Below are 24,824 nucleotides of genomic sequence, written 5' to 3' on the forward strand. Positions count from 1 at the left end.
TTCTTACAAGTGGAAAGAAAAAAAACCCACAGTCAAAGAAAGATATCAAATATTTTATTGGGCATCATATTTTTCTCTCTGTGCTCTGGCCAGAGGGGACAGAGAGACCAAAGTCAGCTCCGTATTGTCTACAGTATTTAAAAATACAGTTATCTGGAGATATTAACATCTTGTTTGGAACAGCAAGTGTCTTTTACAAGCAGTTGAAAGAGTCAAGACAGAAATCAGCTTACAGAGTTTGATATTATGGGCGGTGGTGTTGTGGAATATGAGTCACGTTTTACATGTTAAAGTGGCCTCTCGTCCATTTTAGTGTTTGCTGAACTAAAAACAACAAAAACGACTCCTGTTCAAGACTGTGAAAGAAAAGGAACTAAGACATTAACCACAGGATGAAAAAAACAAAACAAAAAACGGCTTGCTTCTGGCCACTGGCAGACAATGTTGAAGATCTACTTTGTTAGCCATTTCTGCAAACAAAGAATCCAGGAGTTTCTCATACTATTAACACCCATCTGCCGTGCCTCTGACAGAAGACATGATAAGAATTAATGACTGGAGGAGACTTTAATGAAAGGAGAGCACTGACTCCTAATTGTACAGCAGCAGGACCATCAACCCAGTTGATCCCTAATGAATCATGGTGGTGTGTTTTTTTTTTCCCCTAACAATACTTTGGGGTAGGACTGAAAGAACAGTCTGCCAACACTGACCAACTGCTTATCAGCCAGTTGCAGTTGCCCATTTCTGATACCACAGAGGCTCAGATAACAACAACAACCTTGGAAAAAAGTGAATACACATTTAAGCTGCACTGAGATTATCACATTAATAACGACTCAATTACAAGCAGAAAAACCCTAAGGCTGAAAAAAGGGAAACCAGTTCTTCAAATGGTTACTTGAGGCAGGCTCTGTCCTCACAGACCCCCGTGTAGGAATGGACAACTTTACAGCAGAAATAAACATCTGGTCTCTATAGCTATTTTCTGCAGTTGTGACAAAAGTTAGGGTAATTTTCTTTAGCACCCCCGCCCTTTTTTTTTTTTGTTTGTTTAAATTACATTTGGGCATAAAGTTTGGATTATACTGTCAGCAACGTGCCAGTGTTGTTCACTTTTCATTCTGGTGTGAAAGTAAAACAAATAAATCAGTGGCCCTGAGAGGTCAAAAGGCACAGCAACCTAAGAAAACACCGGAAAAGCGAAAAACACTGCAAAAGCACACAAAATACAACAGAAGAAAAAACAAACAAACAAACAAACAAACAAACAAACATGCAAAAAGGTAAAAAAATAAATCAATAGAAAACCAACGTCAAAACGCAACAAAAGTGTTTTTGGGGAGACGGACCAGCTGTGGAGGTGACAAACTAACAGTAAACAGCTAAAAGCAAACATGCATCTACAGTATTTTATGAATATGTGATTAAAACACATACTACCCCTCATCTTTTTCCTCAGGTCACAGATAAACCTTTGTTTCTTTTAAGCGTCTTTCAGAACAAACCTTTTACTTCCGCAGCTGTTCCGTCACAATACTGTGTCCCTAAAAACATTTCGTTTTTGTTCACTTTTGTGAGATTTCCCCCCACCCCCCAAAAGAAAAAAAACTTCCATTGAGTTTTGTGTGATTTTTTAATTTTTCTATTGGTCCTAAATGTCAAATAGACATTTTACTATTTGCTGGTGTTTCCTTAAGTATATGTGTTTGACCTCTCAGGGCCACCGTAGTTTTAATGTTAAAACTTTTAACTTTGGACTCTTCTCCTCTCAGCTTGACTCCTGCCAGTTACAAAATACAAATACGCAGCTTTAATAATATTATTTTTTAATAAGTGCACAAATTTTAAGTCATGTTTTATACCAGAGCTTCTGTGTCCACTTTGTGAAGAAATAAATCCCAAAAGAACCCAATATGTATGCTGACATTTAAAAATAAATGACCCTTCCTGTAAAGCTTTATATTATTGTCAGCTATCAGTCTAACCCCAAGTATAGCATTGTGTGGCATGTAAATCATACATTATTTTGCTATAACAATCACCCCAAACTATCCAATCTCCATCCATGTAGCCATGTAAAATACTACATGATCCAACACCACAGATCATTTCAACATTAGCCAGTTTGCATGTGCTTTACTGAAGGTCTAGTTTGTCATTTATAACAAGGGAAATAAAGAAAACTAAGGATCCATTTACACTGATAACTGATAAATACTTTACTACAAATATAAATATACACTACATAATCAAAAAACTGGAATGTGAGTACATTTTGAAATCAGGAGTTCCAACATAATGTTCATTTGTCCACTTACAATAAGGCAAGCGTTAGTCTGACATGAGGGGATATTAGCCGCTATTTACAAGGATGCTACATGGAATTAAGCTATCGTTACTTCCACAGGTGAACTTACCAAAAAATGTTTTCTTTAATTCAAAAAGCAAGCATTGTGCAAGTAAGTGCAGTGCTGAGAACGTTATGAGACATCCTTGATGTACAGATGCACATCTGTGTTTAATCTGGGACACTGAAAAAAATAAGGAAGGGTGAGAGGAAACGAGAGCTTTGTGATGACATGAGTGCATGAGAGTGAGCGCGAGTGAACAGTCATAAGCACTGGCAAACCATTTAAAAAGGCTTTGTGTCCTTCTCTCTTTAAGGCTTTTGAAGGAACGCAGGCAGCACTCAGCTGTACCTCGATTTAGCTGGAGACAAATTCAGCACGTCAGCATTAAGTGCTACATTAGTTTAGAGTACCTGTCTAGTACCCAAGAGCCTTTGTGGTGGCAGGAAATCAATTTTTACACCACAATTTAAAATATTTTCCAAAGAAAGCGACGCATATCTAAGAGGTGGCATGCTGCTGTGCTTTTTGAAAAACTCATTTGCACCAGCATGACGTTAGGGAATTTAACCTACAAAGCTAATGCTAATCACATCTCAAACGGTAACGCAGCTCCTCGGAATGGTGGCGACAGGACTTTGTGGCTGTCGGCGCCAGTTCGTATGAATGTTTCCAACTTTTCCATCCTTCACCTGAGACGATGAGACGGAAGCTTGGTCACTGATGTCACGCAGCTGCATCAAATCCCCTGGGAGATATTTTATCAAGAGATTTCCTTCATCCTTCACGGAAGCGCCTGTTCTATTAATTTTCACATTACACATTTATTTAAGGTAAAATTGACATCAACAGAGCCCCGCCTAGTGACAACCTACTGATGTAAAACCTCCTGAGAGTGATTTAAGGCCAACTAGTGAAAGAAATCAGAGACAGAGAGAGTCATTTCAAGCATCCACCTCCACACACGTGACACAGGGCTATATACAGATGGTATGCTGTGATATGCAGTTTGTGGGCCACACTAATAAGCAAGGGAAGTTTTTACAGGAATGGCTAGTCAGCGATTTAGTGAAACACATACAATTCAAGGCCAAGAAAAAAGAAAAAGGAAAAAAGGACCTTTGTCAAAAGAAGCAATCAGATATACTTGAATGTAAACACTGATATCAATACCATTCGTCTCTTAGGAGAACCTGTTAGAGCACATGCACACATGTACACGCACACAGCCCTCGTTGTGCTTAGGGTTGCGTTTCAGATCAGAGCATCAAATCAGTCAAACACAGTCTGATGTAAGACTGATGGTGAAATTAAAGAAAAGATTGTTATGAGAAGCAAAAAGAATGTGGAGGGCTGCACACACGCACACACACACGCACGCACACACACACGCACGCACACACGCACGCACACACACACACACGCACGCACACGTTCACCGAGCAGAAGCCTGGCTGCAGCTGAAGATCTCAGGCGTGAAGGGGAGCTGTACTGTACAGAGGGGTTTCCATGACATTAGAAGAATGGGCGGAGCAAATGAAGGGCCAGTGGGGCCACTGTGTAGAGGCCTTGGCCAATCAGCGTGGGGAGAAGCCTGTTGCTAAGCTACAGCCAACCACCTGTGTCATATCCCATATCTGTGGAGACAAACAGCCAACAAGAATGTCAGGACAGATAAATGTGGATGTAAAGTAAGGAAAACATGAAACAACACAAACTCCACAACAGTGTACACAACACCCAAGACAACAGGCTAGAAGGTTTTCAAGCAAGGCAGATATTCAAAAATGTTGAGACAATATATGCAAAAAATAGAAAACATGAACTTTCTAAAGCTTTGATTGCATTATTATCATCACATATGACAAAAAAGTTGCAAATGTTTACTAATGAGAATCTAAAACCAGAGAAATTTAAAGGATTTTCTTTTCTTCTTGAAAATTCAAACATGTTTTCAAGTGCCTTGGCTCAATGCCTCTCTTCTAGTAACTCAATTAATCATTTAATTTATGTAGTGTAGATATGTCCCAGCTTGCTGGCTAACCACATCTGCCTTGCAAATGTTACCGCTAGCGAAAGGTGTGTGGAAATCCTAGTAGCTTACCAAAAACCATTGGCAGCTAACACCATCCATGACAGTAAGTTGTGTATGATGTGGTACTAATTTTAGCCAAATATAAATAATTTAATGGCAAAATGCAGAGATTTATAGCTATCATTTGCTTTCTACAATGATAGCCAAATTGGTGGGGTTACTTAAGTTACAGCTTGGTTTCTTATTCTTCATATGCCAAATCAAATTTGTCGTTAATTTAGTCATTCTCAGGTTTACAGGATATATACACTGCTCTCTCAGCTATTGGACAATTCACATATCATACAATACATCCTTAAATACAACACAATAGTGTACAAATTGCTGCACAATATTAATTACAATCATTAATAGTTCAGTATATTATGTGTTGCTCTTGCTAATTAGCCACCCCCACCATTAGCTAATAACTCCCAGTTCTACCATACAAATATGGCCATGTCCAGTTTCAAAAATCAAGATGTCCAAAATACCAAACTCAGAGAGGTAGTCTGTGAAACAATGGGTGACGTCATGGTGGCCATCTCCATCTTTTACATACAGATTATGATCTAAGGTTTTTCAGATTTAACTGAGATCTGTTTTGGAAGGAGGATGAACATGACATAGCTCTGCACAATGTCAAATGCAGTGCTGGTTTTAGTGGATGTGTGAAATCAAGAGTCCAAATAAAAGCAGTTTTTTAATGATATTTTTAAGGCTCTAATTCAGATTAAAAAGGTTTAGCATGCTGCTTTTTATAATGCTGAAAGGTTTTCTAGGACTGCCTGTAAATATGAATGTTTTCATATACAAAAAAAATAGGTAAAGCTAGATTGTGGGCTTGATTTGTTTTGGTTTGCATTTTGCTTCAGAGGCTCTGTGCTTAACACAGCCTGCTCACATGCATGAATTATGTGGTATCAAAGAACTGTTGTTGACCTTAACAATGCGGTCACTTCCACAAGTGACCATCAGGCCTCTCGATGGATCCATGTCCATGTGAGCGATGTTGTGTTTCCCCTCGTGGAACGTGGCCAGCGGTGTCCGACTACACACACAATGACAGCATTTCATTACTTTCCCTCACTAATCTGGTAAAGGGGTTATTATAATGTGACTAAATACTACACAAAATTAAACTCACTCTTCTTCTTTGATGGTTTCAAAGCAGGCGTCACACACCCGCACCGGGAACTCAAAGCCCATGACTGGAAACGTAGAGCGTTTGGAGCTACATTTTCCACACACGGCCTTGCCGCACTTCCTGCAGTGGTGCTGCACACAGGAAACAAGCTCATATCACATTGTGACTAATAATGAGAACATCAAAATGCTAAGGACACAGGCATGAGTAACCTACCTGTCTAAGTCCCAGGGTCTTAGTGTCCCACATCTGTTTGATATTCCAGAAGAAAGGCTGCTCACACTTCTGACAAGAGTCGCTGTCTAACCACTGAGGCGCCTGCAGACAGACAGACTCGAAGGCTAACATTACACATGCAGAGACACTCGAGCATTCACACAAGGACTAAGATGAAAATACAAAGGAGCGACTAAACTCTTTACCACTGATAGCAACAATCTAATACTAAAACAGTGCACACAGAGAAAACTGGCTTATGATTCAAACCTCTTCTCTCTGCGTGTCCATGTTCCACACTGCGATGCCTCCATCAGCGGAGCATGACACCAACTGCCTGGTCAACTGGAGGTAACGCAGAGCCTGAACGCGCTCGCTAAAGGAGTCAAAGATACAGACAAGACAATACATATCTTAACAACTACAACAATAGTGGACAAGTGTTCACCTGGTGGACAGAAACACCGGTGGAAACGATTTTCAACTTTCAGTCTGTTGATGCACAAATAAATTCACAGTGTTTCTATATGTTTCTGTCAGCTATTTTAATGTATTTTGCTCCCTAGTGGTCACACACTTAAGATTAAAATTTCGACTTTAGATTAAGACTAAAAAGTTTATTGCAACTTTTGTTATTTAGTGCTGAATGCTCTTATTAAATGTGGCCATCAGCTCAGGCTGCAGACTGAATCCTTAAGGCTTGATTTCTTTTTTACTACTCTTGTATATGACCGATGTCACTAACAAGGGATATGATCATCTCAGGGTACGACGACAACAGCCTCACTTGCTGTTCAACCTTTTGCTTGTGAGCGCCAGCCAATCAGATGAAAGTTGGCTTAGAGGGAAAAGGAAGAGAACTAAAACAGCTTGCTTCACAGAGTTTATGAACTGAAGGCTGCACCACGGCCAAGTATAAGCTGTGTATGGAAACCTACAATAAGCAGAACAGGCCGACATTGATATATAAGTAAACTGGAGGACAGGATAAGGGAAAAAAAAGATACAGATCCACAACAGGGTTTAAGACCTGTAGTGTGTCATAACTCTCAGTTTATGGGTGTCTGAGAGATAAATGTCTGCAAATCCTGACAGGGAACAACGGGGTCTTTTGAGACTGGCTCTGATATGCATCAATGTACATGGGCTTTGTGGATAATTCCTGTACCTGGGAGGTGGTAAAATATGGATGAAGGCAGGAGATAAAAATGGTGACAGTGCCTGGGGAAAGCTGCAACTGACACTAGGCGAGACCTGCCTTTGACAAGAGGATGCGGTGTTACAGAGTGTACTGCACATAGACACTGCTTTGAAAAGGATAAAAACAGGGACGTGGAGTTTTATTCCTGAAGAATCGTTCACATATCAACATCCCATTTTGCGAACTCACTTTGAAGTTCCCACATCTTTGACAAAAAGCAGAATGACAGCAAACTGGGATCCTATGCCTGAATGTAGCAACACTCTAACTTACTGATGCCCCTGCAAGAGCAGTGTTCGTCCTTTGCGGCCTCCGATGTCCCACATAATGACACTGTGGTCGGAGGCCCCTGAGAAGAGCAGCCTCTGGACTGGGTCCCACCACAGCGCTCCTACACTACCTGGATGCAAAAGAAAACAGACTCATTATACGTGTTTCCATCTTCTGCCAGGAGCTCAACGGGACACAGGATCATGGTGCGATCTGTTGGCTCCACCCAGTGCCCGCTGGGAGAAATGCAGCCAGTTCCAAGTAACATTTTACAGCACGACTCTCTTAATGACTCCAGCTATAATTTAATTATTTTGTCTAATAAGCACGCACTACCACTATAACATATTACATATTTCTGTGCTATTGAGCCAAATAAAAGCCACATAGAGCAACTTCTAACACCAGTAATATCAGCGATGACTCTGACATTACATCTGACCTTTATGTTGTCTTTTCCAATTTTAATGGAACATAATCTCCATTAAATATTTGGGGCTTGTGCACAGTTGGAGCCCACCTATTAATATGTATCACCATCTGTCCAATTACCATGTGTAACCATGAGCACCAGAGCACAGGTGCAGATCAAAGAGAGCGGTAACAAGATTCAGACTGGTTTAATGCAAGCGTTTGTATTTTTAGGTTTTCTAAAATCGTGTGATTTGCCTGTTCCACCTGGCTATACCACAGGCGACATGTTTGAGGCTACAAAAAAAAAAAAAAAAAAAAAAAAAAAAAAAAACAGGCTCTGAAAGGATCACATATTTTACTCAGTGCCTGGTTATCAAAAACCCAAAGAAGAACACAGGGAAGTGTTTGTCTCACACAGCCAAGTGTCTCGGCAGTTCAAATTTGTTGTGCGATCCATTTTCTTGGCACAGCAACAAGGACACTGAGCCCCTTGACTGCAAATCTCATCTGAGTCACAGATCACCGTTTGCATTTGCATCTTGATACAAACTGAGTCATTCTCCCATCTAAAAAGCCTCAAGTGGCCACTGAGTGGTTCTGATGAGCATGAAAACATTGCAGCTGCCAAGCCTCAACTAAAACAAGCCGTTACAGGAACTTGTAGAGCTGCAAGTGAGAAGGCATTTTCCACCAACACCATCATCATCATCATCAGCCAAAACAAAACTGCTGTTGAAATGAGAAAGAAAGGTCTGGCTTTTGCAGCTTAGTGCTATACTCGACATGATGAATTTTGCCACTTAAAGGCAAACAGCAGCAGTAGTGCTGTAAACTATGACGTGTTTACATCTTCTGTTAGCGCCACTTCTGTTTTTTTAAACTTTGTTGATCATTCTTTCCGTTTACCCGCCTGCTGTGAGCAGACATATTTCTTGTGATTGTTTCTAAGTGGACTGAAAGAAAACATCATGCAACAACAGGTCAAATACAAGATGGCACATCACCAGACCAGTTTTCCTGATAGGAAGAGAAATGGAACTTGTTTTTGTGCCAGCTGCAGCTGTCATAGAACAGGAAGATCCTGTTCTATTCCTGGTGATATGATATGAGTTCTGGAGGGGATTTTGAAGCCAGGCCTGTATGATACTGACAGCTGGTGCGGTTCCTTCTGTGCAAGCAGCTGCGTCACTTACACCTCCAGGAGCAGCTTCCCGTACTGGTGCCGGGGCGACCAACGGTCAGTGATTGATGAAAGATTCAGCTCAAGAAAAACACCAACTGTTCGCCATAAGTCACTAATTTGGAAGTTTTTTGTTTGATAACTTCCAAATTAGTGGGTATCACGAATTAAATAATGTGAATCAATAAGAGCTGATACTGACGTTTTAGTTTCTGTATAGCTTCTATGCTCAATACAATACTGTTATATCCCAATATATGAGCACTAACCTTACAGTACCATATAGGAAAACAACATAAGCTGACGTTTTTCCATTTTTTCTCCTGATCCAGGTCTCCTTGATGTCTAACAAATTAATAATTGTAAGATTGTGATTTACATTTTCAAAATCTCAACCACACTTCTGTTACATGAAAGTTCTGTGGTTTTTGATTGTGCTATAAGCTCTGTTACAATGAATGACTTTAAATGTTTTTTAGGACATATATAGACTAGAAAATCTAGTCAATACAGTTATCGCTTCATTTATCTATACATTTATCCACCGAGATCTCCAGACTGCAAGATGCTCTTTAAGCTTGTGGAGGCATATTAATGAGAGATAACCCAGAACTCCCCTAAAAAGTCGTAAACAAGAAGGACCTCGAGAGAATATCATCACACATGAGAAATTGGGAGGAAAAAAAATAGCTCTAACAAGAAAGAAGGCAGGAATTATGTATTTAATTGCTGCATAAATGTTGGTATTTGGTGCCTGTTTATCAAGGAAGCGACATTTGTGCGTATCATGTATGCCTTTACCTTCATGACCCTTCAGTGTAGTGATGGTGGAGTACGTCTGCCTCTCCAGCTTCAGCAGAGTGATCTGTCCTGAGTGGTCGCCTACGAAGGCGTGCTGTGTCTCTTGATCGTATCTGAGCGAGGAGTCAGGGCTTGAACTGGCTTTACATGTTACTGTACTCTAAATGTGGCACAAACACTCGGTGAATAAAGGATACTGCAGGCAGGAGGCCCAGGCAGTGAAGTAGTGTCTCCCCAGCATGCTGCCACTCTGGGTGCACATCCAGCTCACACTCTTATCATGGCCAGTACTCACCACCCACTCACTCTCCAGGGAGAAGACCATATCTGACACGCGGTTCTGGTGGGCTGCAAAGAACAAATACATAATAAGTGCTAAAGAGCAACAATGCATGTAGATGACAAAAAGAAGACTTTGCTCTCTTTATGTCCTGATCCAATCACAGGTTCTGCTTAGTGTTCCTATAATCCACACAAACTAATCCTTTCAAACAATTTGCAGTCAACATCTCAGCTTTTGCAAACAGCAGGGGCTCAACTACTCCTGTTGTACTGTATTGTTTCAAACTGGCCAACAGCTACATTCAAATAAATCACAATAAATCCCACATACTATGTGCCCATGTGTAAGTTTTTCCAAGTATATTGAAAGCAGCACTGATTAATGGCAACAGAACATAAACTAACTATAAAGTGGACAGAGGAAAGGTATTATAAGAAGATATAAGGCCTACTTTCACAACATTAGCCTGTGTTTCAATTTCAAGGGCTTCTGGTAAGGTTAAGATTTCTGGATCTTTTATTCCAGATGTTTTCTACACCTTCTCTAAAAAGAAAAAAAAGGAAGAAAAAAAATCTTTCCAAATGACCTGGGTGAGATGAGTGAAATAACCATTGTGTGCTTATTTAAATCACTGAAAAAATAAATATGGTGACTACAGCAGCTTTAAATCAAATCACTTTATGTCACTAATCAGAATAATTGCCTTGCCGTTGTTTTCTTCTGTTAACTAGTAAAGTTCACATCACAGTGAAGCTAACCTTTGGAACTTTTGAATGTAAAATGCCACAACCTTCTCATTTATTACTGCCATTATCTTTATGGCTGATAGAAATGTAAAACATCACTGATAAAGTTCAGAAGGGAGTCATATTTGCCTAATCCAAGTGCACATGACCACATGACTAATTCTCTCTGTTACTATCCATTTTATATTTCCTGTATCTGAACTCCTTTTTACTGCATTTGTCTTGTCTGCATAACTAGAGGAACATTTTTATCCCCTAAATCCATCTAGCTTACTTACTTAAATCTGTAATCTGTGGGTGACTTGAGTGCTGGTGACGTAATGGCTATTACATCTATTATGACTAATAACGCCAAATAAGAATGTCCTCACCAGGTCACGGTGAACACGCTCACATAATAAATGGAGCACAGACTTTGCTAAGTAATTAAACTGAAGTCCAGAGAGGAAAGATTTATCTAAAATCATTCTTTTACAAAAATTTAGAAGCAGACTGAACACGTGCTGGCATAAAGAACATTAAAAGAGGTCAATGTTCTCTCGTGTACAGCTCTAAGGAAATCAACACTGCCTGCCAGTGATGATGCTAAACTGTGCATGGCTCACAGCCCTCGTGTATGTTTAAACTGACTGTGGGTTTCTGTCGCTGCCGGTCAGGCTTGGCAGCTTGATTATGCTACGAACGGTAGAAACCAGATGGACCATTATAGTGGTGACATGTGCTGGCTCAAGCCTGCTGAGGAGGATAAATAGCTGCTGGTACAGTCACAGGAACAAGCAACAGTGGCAGTATAACAGCAGATGAAGATCACAGTGGAACAACAGTTTAAAGGTGCCTGTGTTACAAAGCAAAAGAATTTTCTCAAACACCTTCCACTTGGATCTATTAGCACAGTTTAAACGTGCATTTGTGGAGGGCTGACCTTCTGACTTCTTATTGCGATGAAGAAATATTTTGTGGGTGATGCTATTTGATAATACACCGGTAGTTTTCAAACCACATGTCATCAGTTCTCTTTTTGACAGCTCATTTGTAGCATCTTTGCAACAGATGACTCACTCAGGCTAAGGGCTGTTGACATCCCGGACCGGCTCAAGCCGTGGCACATTTGTAATACTGTCTTTTTCCCTCTCTCTTAATCTGGTGAGTCATGCACCAACCAAGAAAGTTTTCAATTTCATTTCCTCACTTATTAACCTCCCAGCTGTCAGTCAGGGCCTTTGCTGTGTCATAGTGTCCATTAACCGGAAACTGACAAGTTCTTCTTTACAAGCTTTTTGAAGTTTGAAAAGGGAAATGGATGTGTAAAAAGTACAGATAGAGTGAAGTAACAATCATTTGACAACTTTTTATTTGGGGGGAGGGGCAACCAATCTAAATATCAACAGTACTGATACCAATGCTGATATTGGTATCGAATCAATACTAGGATCGATATTTTAGTTTCAGTGGCTCCTCCATGTTCAGTACTTGCTCTCGTTCATCAGAAAGTAGACATGTTTGTGCAAACACTGCTCCTCTCACATAAACACACGCTGCTTCCCCTGTGTGGCTGTTCTGTGACTGTCAAACCACACAAAGTGTGTTTTAACAAGTCATTAGCCAATACCCTGGATAAGCCTCCTTTCTGCAACTTACAATGACCAGAATTTTTAAAAATGGACGTAATGTGTTATTCATTATGACCTGAAATGAATAATTTAGGCCATAAAATCATCAGGAAAGTTTTCACACAAGTCAAGGCTGAGGGCTGTTGTCCCATAGACTTCTATACGACCGGAAGACCTTTTGACCTGTTCACCTGCCAGGTAATGCCCCTGGTTGCTATTAAAAAGAATGCAGTTTTAAGGCACTTCATCATTGCCTTCAATTTTGATATCATCTGTGGTTTAATAATCCACCATGTAGAGTTAGGCCTTTAATTTAAGTCGAATGACTTGCTGATTAGCCTCGTACACTCAAACTGGACTCTACTTCTTCTATTAATTTTCTCATCTCATGAGCTCACCTGGATACGTTTTCACGTGGTTCATCTTGTTGAAGTCTTCGGAGATGAGAAACTCCTGCAATTCGAGCAAACAAACAGAAATAACTTCAAATCAAATAACTCTTCAAACCCTCTAAAGCCAGATTCAACAAATAAAATATGAAGCCAACGTGTCTGGGTTAGCTGCACTCACCACAATCGCCCCATTGTCCTGGCCTATGAAGATGCGTCTGCTGTCGTGGTGATACGACATGCAAGAGCATGGAGCTGGAAAGAAGTGAAGACATTCACAGTGAGTGGGAACGTCACACACAGGGGGTTTCATTATATGGCTGTAAATGCAGTCAGAGCAGGGGGGTAATGGATGAAAATAACTGTCAGCAGTTTCTGAATGTATTTGTTTAATTCTGACTTCAGCTGTAGCTTTAAATTATTGAAGGATTCAAATTAGAAAAAGGTTCTTTCATAAAGACCAACTGCTATTAATTCATGCCCTGCCATGTGCTCTCTTTTGTTGTGAAGACAGGAAAGATTGCATCAAGATGAAATTGAGCAGTAGATGTAATCCCTCTAAAATTCCTCCCTGGCAACATCGCCGTCTCTCTAACTTCAAAAATGTGCAACACAGACACGTTCATGAGCAGTGCAACCCTTCTGTCATCAGGAAAAACCTCAACCTGATCTGATTACAAAGCAGCAGCGATAAAAATGCACTCTTAAGAAACACACGAAGATATATGAGAATATGTGATCAATAACAACATTTGTGGCACTCTTGATTCTGCAGCAGTTAAGTACGTGGCTAATGGGAGAAACAGCCATGTCAAATAAAATCAGTAACTGATGACATTTCAAAGTAGTCTCACCCAAGCGTGATACAGCATTACTTACAGGAGACTGTATGGTAGATGCTCGGCCAGTACTGACCACTGTCTCTCTTCAGCCACACACGGATGGTTCTGCAGGAACATGTCACACAGGTGAACATTTAATGTACTCTCCAGTGTTCAGTTAACTACAAGCAACAACATTCTCATTCTGTGCAGGACGTATTTTATGACATTCAACTTAACACCTTCCATGGAGGAAAGTACTCTGTACCTTGACAAGACCTTACTGTCAGAAGTAATATTAATACCAGAAGTGATGCCGACTTCATGCTTGACTGAGATCACAAATGAAACCACATTGTAGAAGAGGTGACTCAAAGCTAAACTTAGCATTAAACCACTTCTTGGATCTTCTTTTGGCCTGCTAACATCTGGAACCTGATTTTAACAAAAGCACTTTAATGCAGATTTGGTTGTGATTCTTTCCACTGTAACACCTTATGACTCAGTCATTAAACGTGCCATTTACATAGGAAACTGGGCAGCTTTGCGGAATTCTCGTGTACTGTTGCATCTTCAGCACTTTTCATTTCAAGTGCAGTCAAAGTACGCTTCCCACAGCCTTTTTCTTCCATTAAAAAGGGAATTCAGTCAGTTTCACTTACTAGCAAGTAACGTGTCTGCGAGGAAAAGAAAAACAGACATGAAACACAGCGTCTGTGCAGCTTTCTTCAAGGAACCCGTTTTAACACCCCACAACTTCTCCTTTTCATATGTACTGTATAACATTGTTCGTATTAACTGAGTTCCCTTTACTCTGAAGGTGGATGTAGTCTCTTTTTTAACACTTGTGACCAAGCATGCATTTTCTAAAATCTAACATGTCTAAGTGTGGTATTTAATGTCTACAAAAAAAAAAAAAAAAAAAAAAAAATCACAGCCACTTCGATTACTACAAAAATGGGTTCCATTTCGACAAATAAATCCTCGAGCACTTGAAGGCATCATTTTGACAGTAATGTTTACTGTACTCGGTAGCAAGCTAGCTAGCAAGCACAACATTGCAAGCAGTTTTAATATCTTTACACATATTAAGCCACGAGTAGTAATAATAAACGGTACATACTGAACAAAAGAAGCTTTATTTTTACATTTCGTATTAGGTCCATTACTATTATCCAGAGATTTTCCGGATTGAACTCAGATTCTGAGTGTATTTCTATCCCCACACCCTCCTACGCTCTCCTCGGCTATTAAGAAGCCTAGAAAATATATATTCTCAAAGCGATACACGTTGCTTATTATCTTTATTCTGGCCTTCTTAAGCCAGTGCACCAGGTATTATGAGTCTAAAGACCAGTAAATAGACCGAGCCCCAGCTAGCTCGTATTAGGCTACACTTAGCTTGTCTGGTAAACATACCTGTCCTCGCTAACCGTGATTACTCCATCTTCTTTGGGTATTAAAACGGCTGCATTGACAGCGTCCGAGTGTCCCTCGATCTTGTTCAACAGAACCGGTCTAGCTGTCTGGGGCCTCGAGTGAATCTCCGCAGCCATGGTTTTAACTAGCCAGGAGTGTTTTCCTTCAGCTGATTTTCCTCCTTACTCGCCAGTAAAGGAGGATCAGCTGACACCCGGAGCCGCTGTCGGGATCACCGTAATAACGTGAGGAATGCGACCAACGAATTCAGACTGTGAATTTTATAAATGCCGTATGAAACTATTTCGTTTTTCCAGATGCTGGATCACAACACAAGCAACCAAGTGCCACGAGACGCTAACTAATATTGCTGAGTTAAACCCAACTATAAGTAAATCACATATAATTCCCTTTCGTCTGTTTAAACGAGTTTTTCACGTAATAGGGCCACCAACAATTACAAATGTGTTCAATGACAGGGACAGTGACAACCTACGGAAGAGGATTAAGGCCACTGGGCACGTCTATTTTTTTTCTTCTTTTCTGACTTTAATCTCAGAATTCTGACTTTTTATTCAGAATTCGGGAAAAGAAGAAAAAAAAAAAAGACGTGCCCACTTTTTTTTTTCCAGTGGCCCTAATCCTCTTCCGTAGACAACCTTCTTAAAACGAGTAAAACCAATACAAATCTGTTATTAAGAAATACATTTTGACCTTGCAGAACCATCTAATTTTAGACCAGTCTCAGTCTATCCAACGGTTAGAGAAAGTGTTCTTCCAGCAGCTGCAGTCTTTTCTACACGATAATGATACCGGTGTCGTTTCTAGTCTGGTTGCAATGGAGTAGCTAAAGAACCAGTACATGGAGTGGCCCAGCCAATCTCCAGACCTAAGTCCTATAGAAATTCTGTGAAGGGAGCTGAAGCTTGGAGTTGCTAAGCAGCAGCTAAGTAACCTAAAGAATTTAGAGTTTCTGTAAAGAGGAGCGGACTAAAATCCCTCATGAGATGTGTGCAAACCTGGTAACCAACTACAAGAAAGTGTTGTGCACACCAACAAGAGTTTCTCCCCCGATTACTAAGTGATGTTTTGCTTGGACATCAAATACTTATTTCACTCAATAACATCCAAATAAATGTATAACTTTTATGCAAAGTGTTTTTTTTGATTTTTATTTGATATTCTGTCTTTATTAAAATAAACTTAACTGAACTGACAGAAACATCAGAGAATGTTTATTTATTTGGGCAAACTTACAAATTCAGCTGGGGGGGAATCAAAGTTATTTCCCTAACTGGATTACAGAAAATAAGCCAGTCAAAAATCACTCATGTTATAAATGTGTATTTATTCCTTCACCTCACCCCAAAAGTTTGAAGAAGACTTTCTCTCTGAGGGAAAGAATAATTTCAAATGCAAAATCGTTGCAACGGCATCAATATTGCCGTAACTTACGAGTGAAACGTAATACAGACTGGAGTTACAACACGAAACGGAAACACTGACATGATAAATAAACTGATTATCCTACTCCAGAGAAGAGAAAATACACAACTGACATTCAAAGTCTTTTAAAAATGTCATCAATTCAAAAAAAGTATACAAAAAAATTAAAACAGCTGGAAAATTTAGTCAACAAAATACATTTTATACAGCATGTTATGCAATACAGAAAATAAGTAACATAAAAAGCAACATTTAAAACAAATCACATCATATATCCACATTGTACAAACATGTTCAGCAAAGTGTGTTCTGTATATGTAGGGGTGTGTTGTTTATGTTTACTTTGTATTCTGATACATGGCAGTGTATAAGCATATCCTGTTGTGATAAATGATGCTGTGGTTGATGACGGGGCTGGGATCAAGGCTCGTTGATCTGGCCCATGAAGAGGACGGTACCTGGAGACAGACGCAAGGAGAACTCGTCATGGTGCCGTGCTTTACAATCAAACATTTTTCAGCATTTTAAGGTGGAAATGGAAGAAAATCTGTACCTGTCGGGTTATGTCTGATGAGGAACGCAAAAGGTCTGTCAACTGTAACCCAGGGTGGGGAGGAACGGGCCAACAAAATAGCAGCTAAACAAAAGCAAAAAAAAAAAAAAACCCCACAAAACAGAACATTGTTAAAACATGGGAGAAACTTTAAGTTAAAGATGAGGCTTACTGAACAAATGCTCACTAGTGGCTGCTGCTGCTTTTGTTCCATCTTCATTCACGATTATTTTGGCTTTCTGGAGTGCCTTGGATACATGCACAGGCTCCGAACCTGAGGAAACAACAATACACAATCATCTTTGGTTTCTCAGTATGAACCAGACCTGCCACATGCAACATAGATTGCATAAATATGAAAGTATGTTATAGTCCTTTGTAAGCTACACCACATGATGGCAATAGAGCATCCCCATCTGCTGGAAAGCTGATGGGGTACTTTCCTAGGGAAAATCCTACAAACTCTTGGCCAATTACACCACAGGGTGGCACTAGAGCTCTTCATCCCCATCTCTTCTCATTCCAAACTTTCAAGAAGATGATGAATGGCTAGACAAGAGGAGCAGTGATTCAGTGTTTCACAGTGAACAGCCAACTACGATTCAAGCTCCTTACTGGCCATCAGTGACTCTCTGTAAACAGCCAACAATCCATTCATACTTCCAGGCTCTGCTCATATCTAAATAGACTGGATAAATACTGTGGTGGTGCAAGAGAACATGCGTCAGCGTCTGGTTTGCAGTGACTCTGCTTTCACTCACTGAGGTGTCTGAAGTCAGCTTTGCCCTCACTGAAAATGTTCGTGATTCCCAGAGCTGAAAGTGGATCCTTCAAATCCACCTCTGCATCAGCCGTAAACCTGAGAACACAACGTAACAGACAATGTCACCATGTATCAAATTTGAAGGGACATTATATTTATGTGCGTTTGTGCCTTACTTTGGGATGAGCAGGCGGACTTTCCTCATGTGCATCAGTTTGGTCCAGCTCTGCACTGTGGCTGTGCTGATGTGGGGAATGACACGAGACAGAGGGGTGTCCTCTTCAGACGGGAGAACAATTAGCATGCTGATGGTGTTGCCATGATAAGGAAGCTCAATTACCTTGTATTTGAGCCCCTGGGGTGTGGAGGCTAGGCCTAGCAGAATACAAAAATCTGAAGTTAGAATGCTGCAAAACAGACTTCCATCCCCTCCACATTATCTTTCTACCAACCCTGCACCAGCCATCACCATTTTCATAATAATGAAGTTTACCATATACACAATGGTCAAATACAAATAACATCTAAAAGTAAACACTAAAAGTACTGAACGCCACACACACATCTGTAATCGCCCTTTTAGCACAGCACACCTTGATGACCCTCAAAACTTTCTCCTGGATCACTGAGTTCTAAGTTAAACTATCTGTAAGACAGTCACCATTAATTATCATTATTAACAGAAACATGAATTCTGCTCTCCCACAGAAAATTATAAATGCCAGTCGAAGCTCACCGTTTTATACTGAATGGTCCAGAAGGAAGAAAGTTAAGGTTTTCAAAATATTTTATGGGGGAATTAAGGAAATGAAGATCAACAAAAACATCAAGCTATCATTTTACTTAATTACTGTTGCATGTATAACTTTGTATTACCTCACATTATGAGGCCTTCAGTATGGTGCTATAGTACTTGATGTTTATAGTTAAGTACTACAGCATATGTTTGTATGTACTTTGAGCTGCTGCTGTAATTTCCCTTGTGGGCTCAATCCAGTACCCATCCATCAGCTTAAGGTTAATTCGAGGCAAAGACATTAATAAAACAGAACACATTTTGAAGTGTTTGATGTGTGACAAAAAAAAAAAAAAAAAAAAAGAAAGAAAAAAAGAATGACAAAAACAGGTTTCATCCCAGGGGGATTTTTCTCCAGTTCTTTCTTACTTTATTTTAACAAGCAAATTTGCCAAACTCCAGATTTTGCCAGGACTTTCCACTGAACAACTCTGAATTTGTGTGGGTAAATGTTTTTGTTTAACCACAATGGTAATCAGTGATGGTCATCACTTTCTATTTAGTCTGGAAGCAGAAAATCCCCGGCTTCCTGAGGACAAACATACTCTCCCAGAAAAGACCCATGAAGAACACCAACTGTAAGAATACTGTGTTAAATCAGCTAATAAGGGGGTATAGCATAAGACATATGCATGGTACAGTTTTTGCAGCTTTCAGCATTTCACTCAATTCAAATATGTCATTAACATTGCTTAAAGTTTCAGACAGCACTTTATAGCTTTTAAGTATCACCTTTTCGTGCAAGTAGATACTCTTGAATGATGTACAAGAACAGCAAATGTGGAGCTGAATCAAAGCACATAACATAAGAGCAGTACCACACCAGAGGTATCAAGACTCCCTCCCATTTTCAGGCTGTATATGCTTATTACACCAACCTACCTATTACAAAGTCAGATTGCCAAGTAAGTGTAAATGCCATCATAGCCATAAAACATTACTGTACCAGGGCCACTACATTCTAGTGTTCTCTTTAGGACCCACCTGCTAGCTTGAAGACAATAATCCAAGCAACAGACTATCAACACTAAACTCAAAACACTTTAGGACACTGAAGAAAGTTAGATATCTGTAACTTGCAGCTTAACACGGCCTTAGTTCAAGAGCGTCTGTCCACAGCACTCGCGGGCCAGCACAACTCTGACAAGTCACCTAAATATAGACCTCTGACTGGTGTATCATTTCATTTCACACAGGACTAAATAAAATCCTACAGAAGTGGCATGTCCAAGTCCTTAAAATACAAAACAAAAAAACCCAACTCAACACAAACTTGCATATGAACCATAAACTGGCAGTGGCTGCAGCTGCATTATAATAAACCTGAAGTGCAATAATTTGGTAGTAGATGATGGCAGATGAGGTCTATTATCAATGAAGGCTATACAAGGTAAAGTTCAGAGAAGCATCAGGTACTGGAAGAAAAGTGAACCAACCCAATGTTATGTTGAAGTTATGCTTTTCATTATTTTCTGTGACAAATAACTGACACTGGTGCAGTGGTTTTCCTATTAAACAAGGTCAACAAGGTGTAATATAAGTAGGACATAGTATATAAAAATTGGAAAGGCAAACGCTCATGCTGCTCTAAATATGCCATTTCCCAGCTTTTTTTTCCTATTCTTGACTGCATGATGCAAATGCGCCAGATTGGTCGCTTAAAATACACCGTGCCGGCTGTGAGCACAGAAGCCCCACTCACCAGTGGGTGAGCTTTCTTCTTCCAATCACAAGAAGGCTTGCTAAAAAGGGCAGTGAGAAGAGGGACACCAGCTCATTTCCAACAATGGATGAGCTGAGGAGCTGCACCAAGGTCCAGTATATGATAAATAGGAATTATTCTGAACTCTCAAATCATAAAACTACGTTAATAACATAGAACAAATATATGGTGTTGACAAAACTGAACTTCTGTAAACCCCACACCGCAGTAATGTAATGGTTGATAAGCCAAGACAGACTTTGTAGCACAAGCATTCACAGTAGCCAGTTCATTTTTACTAGTCTGTAGCCAATGTTGCAGAAGAGCTTTCTAATTATTGCGAAAATGTATCTAAAGGTTGCTTTGCAGTGGAAAGCAATATAGACTGATAGTAATGTAGAATAATATGGCCTTTTTTTTTAGTATCATGATTTATCTAAAACACTGACTGCTCTTTTAGACACATTTAAATGCTTAGTCTCACATCACCACTCACCTATGTTAAAGATTGATAGCTGGGACATCATTGGAACTTTAATATCGATTCCATCGCCCCGGGTGAAGGTCCTCATCTTGGTGTTCTCAGGCTGGAAGCGAGACTTCCACAAGCCTTTGAAGTAGATGGAGTTGACAACGACCAGACGGGTCAGAGCAGGATCCAGCATGTCTGCTTTGATCAAGCTGGGGATGTGACCTGGATAAACATAGGAGCATTATTCCATCAGCAAGGTTTGATTTAAAAACCCACACGTCATGTCTTTTGTATTCATTTTGAGACAGAGAAGGTAAAACTGTATCACCATGTAGGGGCAACCAATCAATACAGCAGAAAATTTAGTGTATTAACAAGTCAGACGTTTTAGAACATGGGCTGAATAACAGTCCTGCAGTATTTTCAATGTGTTCATGCAGAAAAGGAAAACGATCTTGTAGGTGACAATAAGCCTTGTAGCCAAGTATACAAAAAGTCCAAAACATGGACGCAGAAGTCTCCCCTTCCTTAGGTAAAACCAGTCCTTCTGCACCCACTTTAGGGAAGGAATGCCTACATTCTGAGACTCAACTGCATTCAAAGATGGAAGTTTAGTTTCTGTACACAGCTATAATTGACAGCCACTGTTACCTTTGGTTTTATTGTTGACCCACTCATTAATTTCATCGGCTGCTGCATCAGGGCTGCTGAAGTCCAGGCTCCTGCTCTGACACTGGAAGTTCTCTTTGTTGGAAGTCACAAAAGCCTCCTGCATGGGGAAATCCTTCTGGCTGAACATAGCATTTGCGATCAGCACGATGTCCTGGTTGGCTTTGCCCGTCAAGTTCTTATGCAGCTTCTTCAACATCTTGTAAGGACCTGTGCAAACCAGGTAAACTTTTAACTGTTCCTCAACACCACCCAAGGTTTTTATACATTACTCTTAAAAACTGTAGGACTCAGAAGACATCTATAGCCTGAAATAGTCCTTACCATTTTTCTTGTAACGGAGAGCATTAAGGATTTGCTTCCTCGTGTCCCCGTGGGCTCCAGATAACAGCATGCCAAGGATTGAAGCCACCCCATGAGGCGAGAGCACCACATTTTCCAGGGGCTTGGCATGAACTACTTGCTGAAACACCTGGATGCCGAGATCAGAGCCCCTTTCACCATAAGATGGTGCTTGGGACAGCACCCCCTTATGGCTGCACAAGGCCACCAATGCACAGAGGCACAATAAGGACATGTGCTTCATTTTGATACTTGCAACACCTACATAAACATTAGGAGAGGCAATTAGGATGACATTTATTTTACTTGAAGAAGTCATCTACCACTGCATGCATTTTTTAAACCACTTCCATAATAGATGGTTGTGACTCATGAATAAACACATATACCTTTACTCCCTCTTAAAGCAGCAAAATCATTCATCCAGTGTTGCAAGGTCTGACTAACTCTTACTCACTGTGTCTAAACATCACAAGCTATCCCTAACCAGAACACTTGAACTGCACCCTTCGTTCCTTTTAATTTGAGCTCAAAATAAGATTTAGGACCATTTTGGGGAAAATGCTTCAGCCTAAAACTGGCCACAAGAGCCAGACTCAATTCTCGGTGGGGACTTACTGAAGAGGTGCAGTATTTGCAGTGTGAACATAAATTAGGGCAAGTTGTGTAGCTGCCACGTTTATTCACCAACTGGGGCGTGCTGTTAATAATAATATTGCTGAGAAAACACGGAAATGGATTTAACATGCAGTTTTCAAATGATCAACCAGAGTGCTTTTATAAAACATCGTGTTCAGAAGTTTGACGCACTCCAAATCAGCACTCAGCCACAATATTCCGCAACTGTATCTGGTGAGGAAATCGCAGGAAGCGTGAACATTAACTTGTTAATTTGTGCAATAGAGGTGACCCCCACCCGTCAAACATTTAAACAACTACCAGTCCAGTTTTAAAGTGCTTTAAGAAAAACAACAAAAACAATACAAAACAGGTCACGTGAACACAACTACAATTATGCAGAACGGCAATTAACTTCCCTTTGGTTCTTTGAAAAAACAAAAACAACAAAATATTTTCCCGCTAGGATGCGGGCATGTTTTCTTATTTTATTTCTTTAAATTAGATGCAATGCTTGAAGTCAATTAAAATAGCTACGTGTGTTGACGCTTAAAAATAAAATTCCGTTAAAAAACAAACAAAAAAAAAAAAAAACCCACACACAAAAAACGCTAGTCCTTACCTAACCCGAGGGGCTTCGATTAGACTTGTCCCGCAGGTGAAATTGCAGCTGGTATTAGTCCGCTTTTTCGCTGCCGTTCAAACGACAACTCAAGTAGTTAACCCTCAAAGTCCACGAAGAGAGATCTTACTCTGGAGAAAGTTACACCTACTAGTGACTCTACCGCAGTTCCAAACAGGAATTTATCCTACTGTGAACCCCGCCTTTCGACCGAGCAGCCGACCATAAAACAGACATCCGTGTCTGTGTCAAACACGGATGTGCGTCCGCTACACTTTCAAAGTAAAGGTCAGAAAAAACCCTAAAGATTGTCGTTTTTAAACTCTCATAATTTAAAATGAGATGTATCCTCATAATTTAGCAAAGTTGTAGCTCACATTTCTCCGATAAGCAAAAGCAGATTAGATAATGATTACCTTCATGAAGCTACTTCCGGTGATGGCTTGGCCATCCAACTTGACACAACATCAGGAAGTGTGGTAATGTTTAAAAGCAGTATGAAACGTGCAAAATAGTGATGTTTTGTCATATGAAATGGAGAATTACGGAGAGCCTACACTTTACCCTGATGAATATCAACATCATCAAAAACTGTCAATTACTACGTAGACCCTTTCAAAGTGTCCCTAAATATTTCTAAGACTAACTATTGCTTAGTCTTTTCCAGTTATATTTACCCAAACTACATTTCACAGAGAATTTGGAAAATATATGCCCATACGAGAAATTTTTTTTTTCTTTCTGATGGGTGTATGCAGCTGGAAAGTGTCTCACACACACTTAAACACACCTGAGAAGAGGCTGAGTTTCAATTACATCCCCGCTACTGCCAAAGTGAGGATTAGGAGTAGGTTACTGGAGGTTTGAATTACAGGGGATTAAGAGGGAGTGTGTGAGTAATTACTGCTAAAGACATCATAAATGTTTACCTCGACACACTGGACAGTGATCTGTCACATAACCTTATAATTCACTTGTATATTTTTTAGGTTGAACCTTGGGTTTAATAAGTTCCTTTCCCAGCCTCCAGTAAATAACTAGATCAAGGCTGTAAAAATACAACATGGGACACCCACAGTGGGGCTGCGTTCTGAGCTACAGCTTTTGCTGAGTGTGTGTTTGGAATGGGGAGGGTCCTCCATGTCCAGATGCAGAGATGGGACTGTTATCATTGTTAGGCAAAGTGGGTCATTTTGTCTGAGTTGGGAGAATTCTGAGAAGGTCAGCGAACCCACAGCTGTGCACTACAATTGTGTCTTCCTACGTCTCTCCTCTTACTCATTTTTAAGCTAAACCCATCTACTTCAAAGGCAAAAAAAACATAAGAACACTGCCACCCAACCCCATTGTGCAACTTGAAGCCCCAGATGTTTCCAGTGCACCTCTCTCTGGGCCAAACTAGAGATGATAATCACGCTTCTCCTGCTGGGTTTTAAACACACTCTTATCAAACACAACTAAACTTTTGCTGAACAAAACCAGATGTGTGCATGTTTGTGGAACACAAAAACACAAAGACATGAAGTGGAGCCATTTCTCGTCAAATTCCCAGTTAAAAGGTTTTGCAGGTTTACTGCTGCCCGTTTAAACAGGACTCTCATTCTTCTGTTGAAGTGAAAGGTCGATAACCCTGGTTTTGAAAGCTTGATTAATGTTTTAAAGGCTTTTGGGGAAGCTGAAGTTTCTCAGTGCCAAAAGCATTTTGTCCAGATTTAGCGAGTGCTGTCTCCAAAAGCAAACAGCTTTTCCACACGAAAATTGATTAACTACAGCAATTATCCAGGCTACCGATGACTAAACCTAATAAATCAAATATATGCCTAGGAGAGTTAAACCTGACATTATAAACTCACTAAGAAAAACTGTTCTAATTCTGCAAGATTCCAGTTTTGAAACAAAGTACCCACAAATACAAGAAA

At 40.1% G+C, this 24,824-nt stretch overlaps 2 protein-coding genes across 2 annotated transcripts; both read right to left on the reverse strand.

The window, feature by feature from the left end:
* Positions 1 to 38: 38 nt before the first annotated feature.
* wdfy1 (WD repeat and FYVE domain containing 1) lies at positions 39 to 15,177 on the reverse strand. Its single transcript, XM_084951973.1, has 12 exons — positions 14,923 to 15,177; positions 13,562 to 13,629; positions 12,864 to 12,937; positions 12,692 to 12,746; positions 9,852 to 10,002; positions 9,655 to 9,767; positions 7,263 to 7,389; positions 6,059 to 6,164; positions 5,789 to 5,890; positions 5,573 to 5,703; positions 5,368 to 5,476; positions 39 to 3,988 (listed from the first exon to the last, which is right to left on the reverse strand). Exons 1-12 carry the CDS (start codon positions 15,057 to 15,059, stop codon positions 3,929 to 3,931), a joined length of 1,233 nt encoding a protein of 410 aa, XP_084808099.1. The 5' UTR covers positions 15,060 to 15,177; the 3' UTR covers positions 39 to 3,928.
* A 1,073-nt stretch (positions 15,178 to 16,250) lies between these two features.
* On the reverse strand, positions 16,251 to 23,152 carry serpine2 (serpin peptidase inhibitor, clade E (nexin, plasminogen activator inhibitor type 1), member 2). Its single transcript, XM_084951974.1, has 9 exons — positions 22,906 to 23,152; positions 21,648 to 21,926; positions 21,306 to 21,533; positions 20,679 to 20,876; positions 17,861 to 18,059; positions 17,683 to 17,780; positions 17,109 to 17,195; positions 16,922 to 17,005; positions 16,251 to 16,826 (listed from the first exon to the last, which is right to left on the reverse strand). The coding sequence occupies exons 2-9, from the start codon at positions 21,907 to 21,909 to the stop codon at positions 16,789 to 16,791; spliced, it is 1,194 nt and encodes a 397-aa protein (XP_084808100.1). The 5' UTR covers positions 21,910 to 21,926; positions 22,906 to 23,152; the 3' UTR covers positions 16,251 to 16,788.
* Positions 23,153 to 24,824: the final 1,672 nt, after the last annotated feature.

Source organism: Perissodus microlepis, chromosome 14 (genome assembly GCF_051167445.1).
Source record: "Perissodus microlepis isolate ML-2025 ecotype Zambia chromosome 14, ASM5116744v1, whole genome shotgun sequence".
Lineage (NCBI taxonomy): Eukaryota > Metazoa > Chordata > Actinopteri > Cichliformes > Cichlidae > Perissodus > Perissodus microlepis.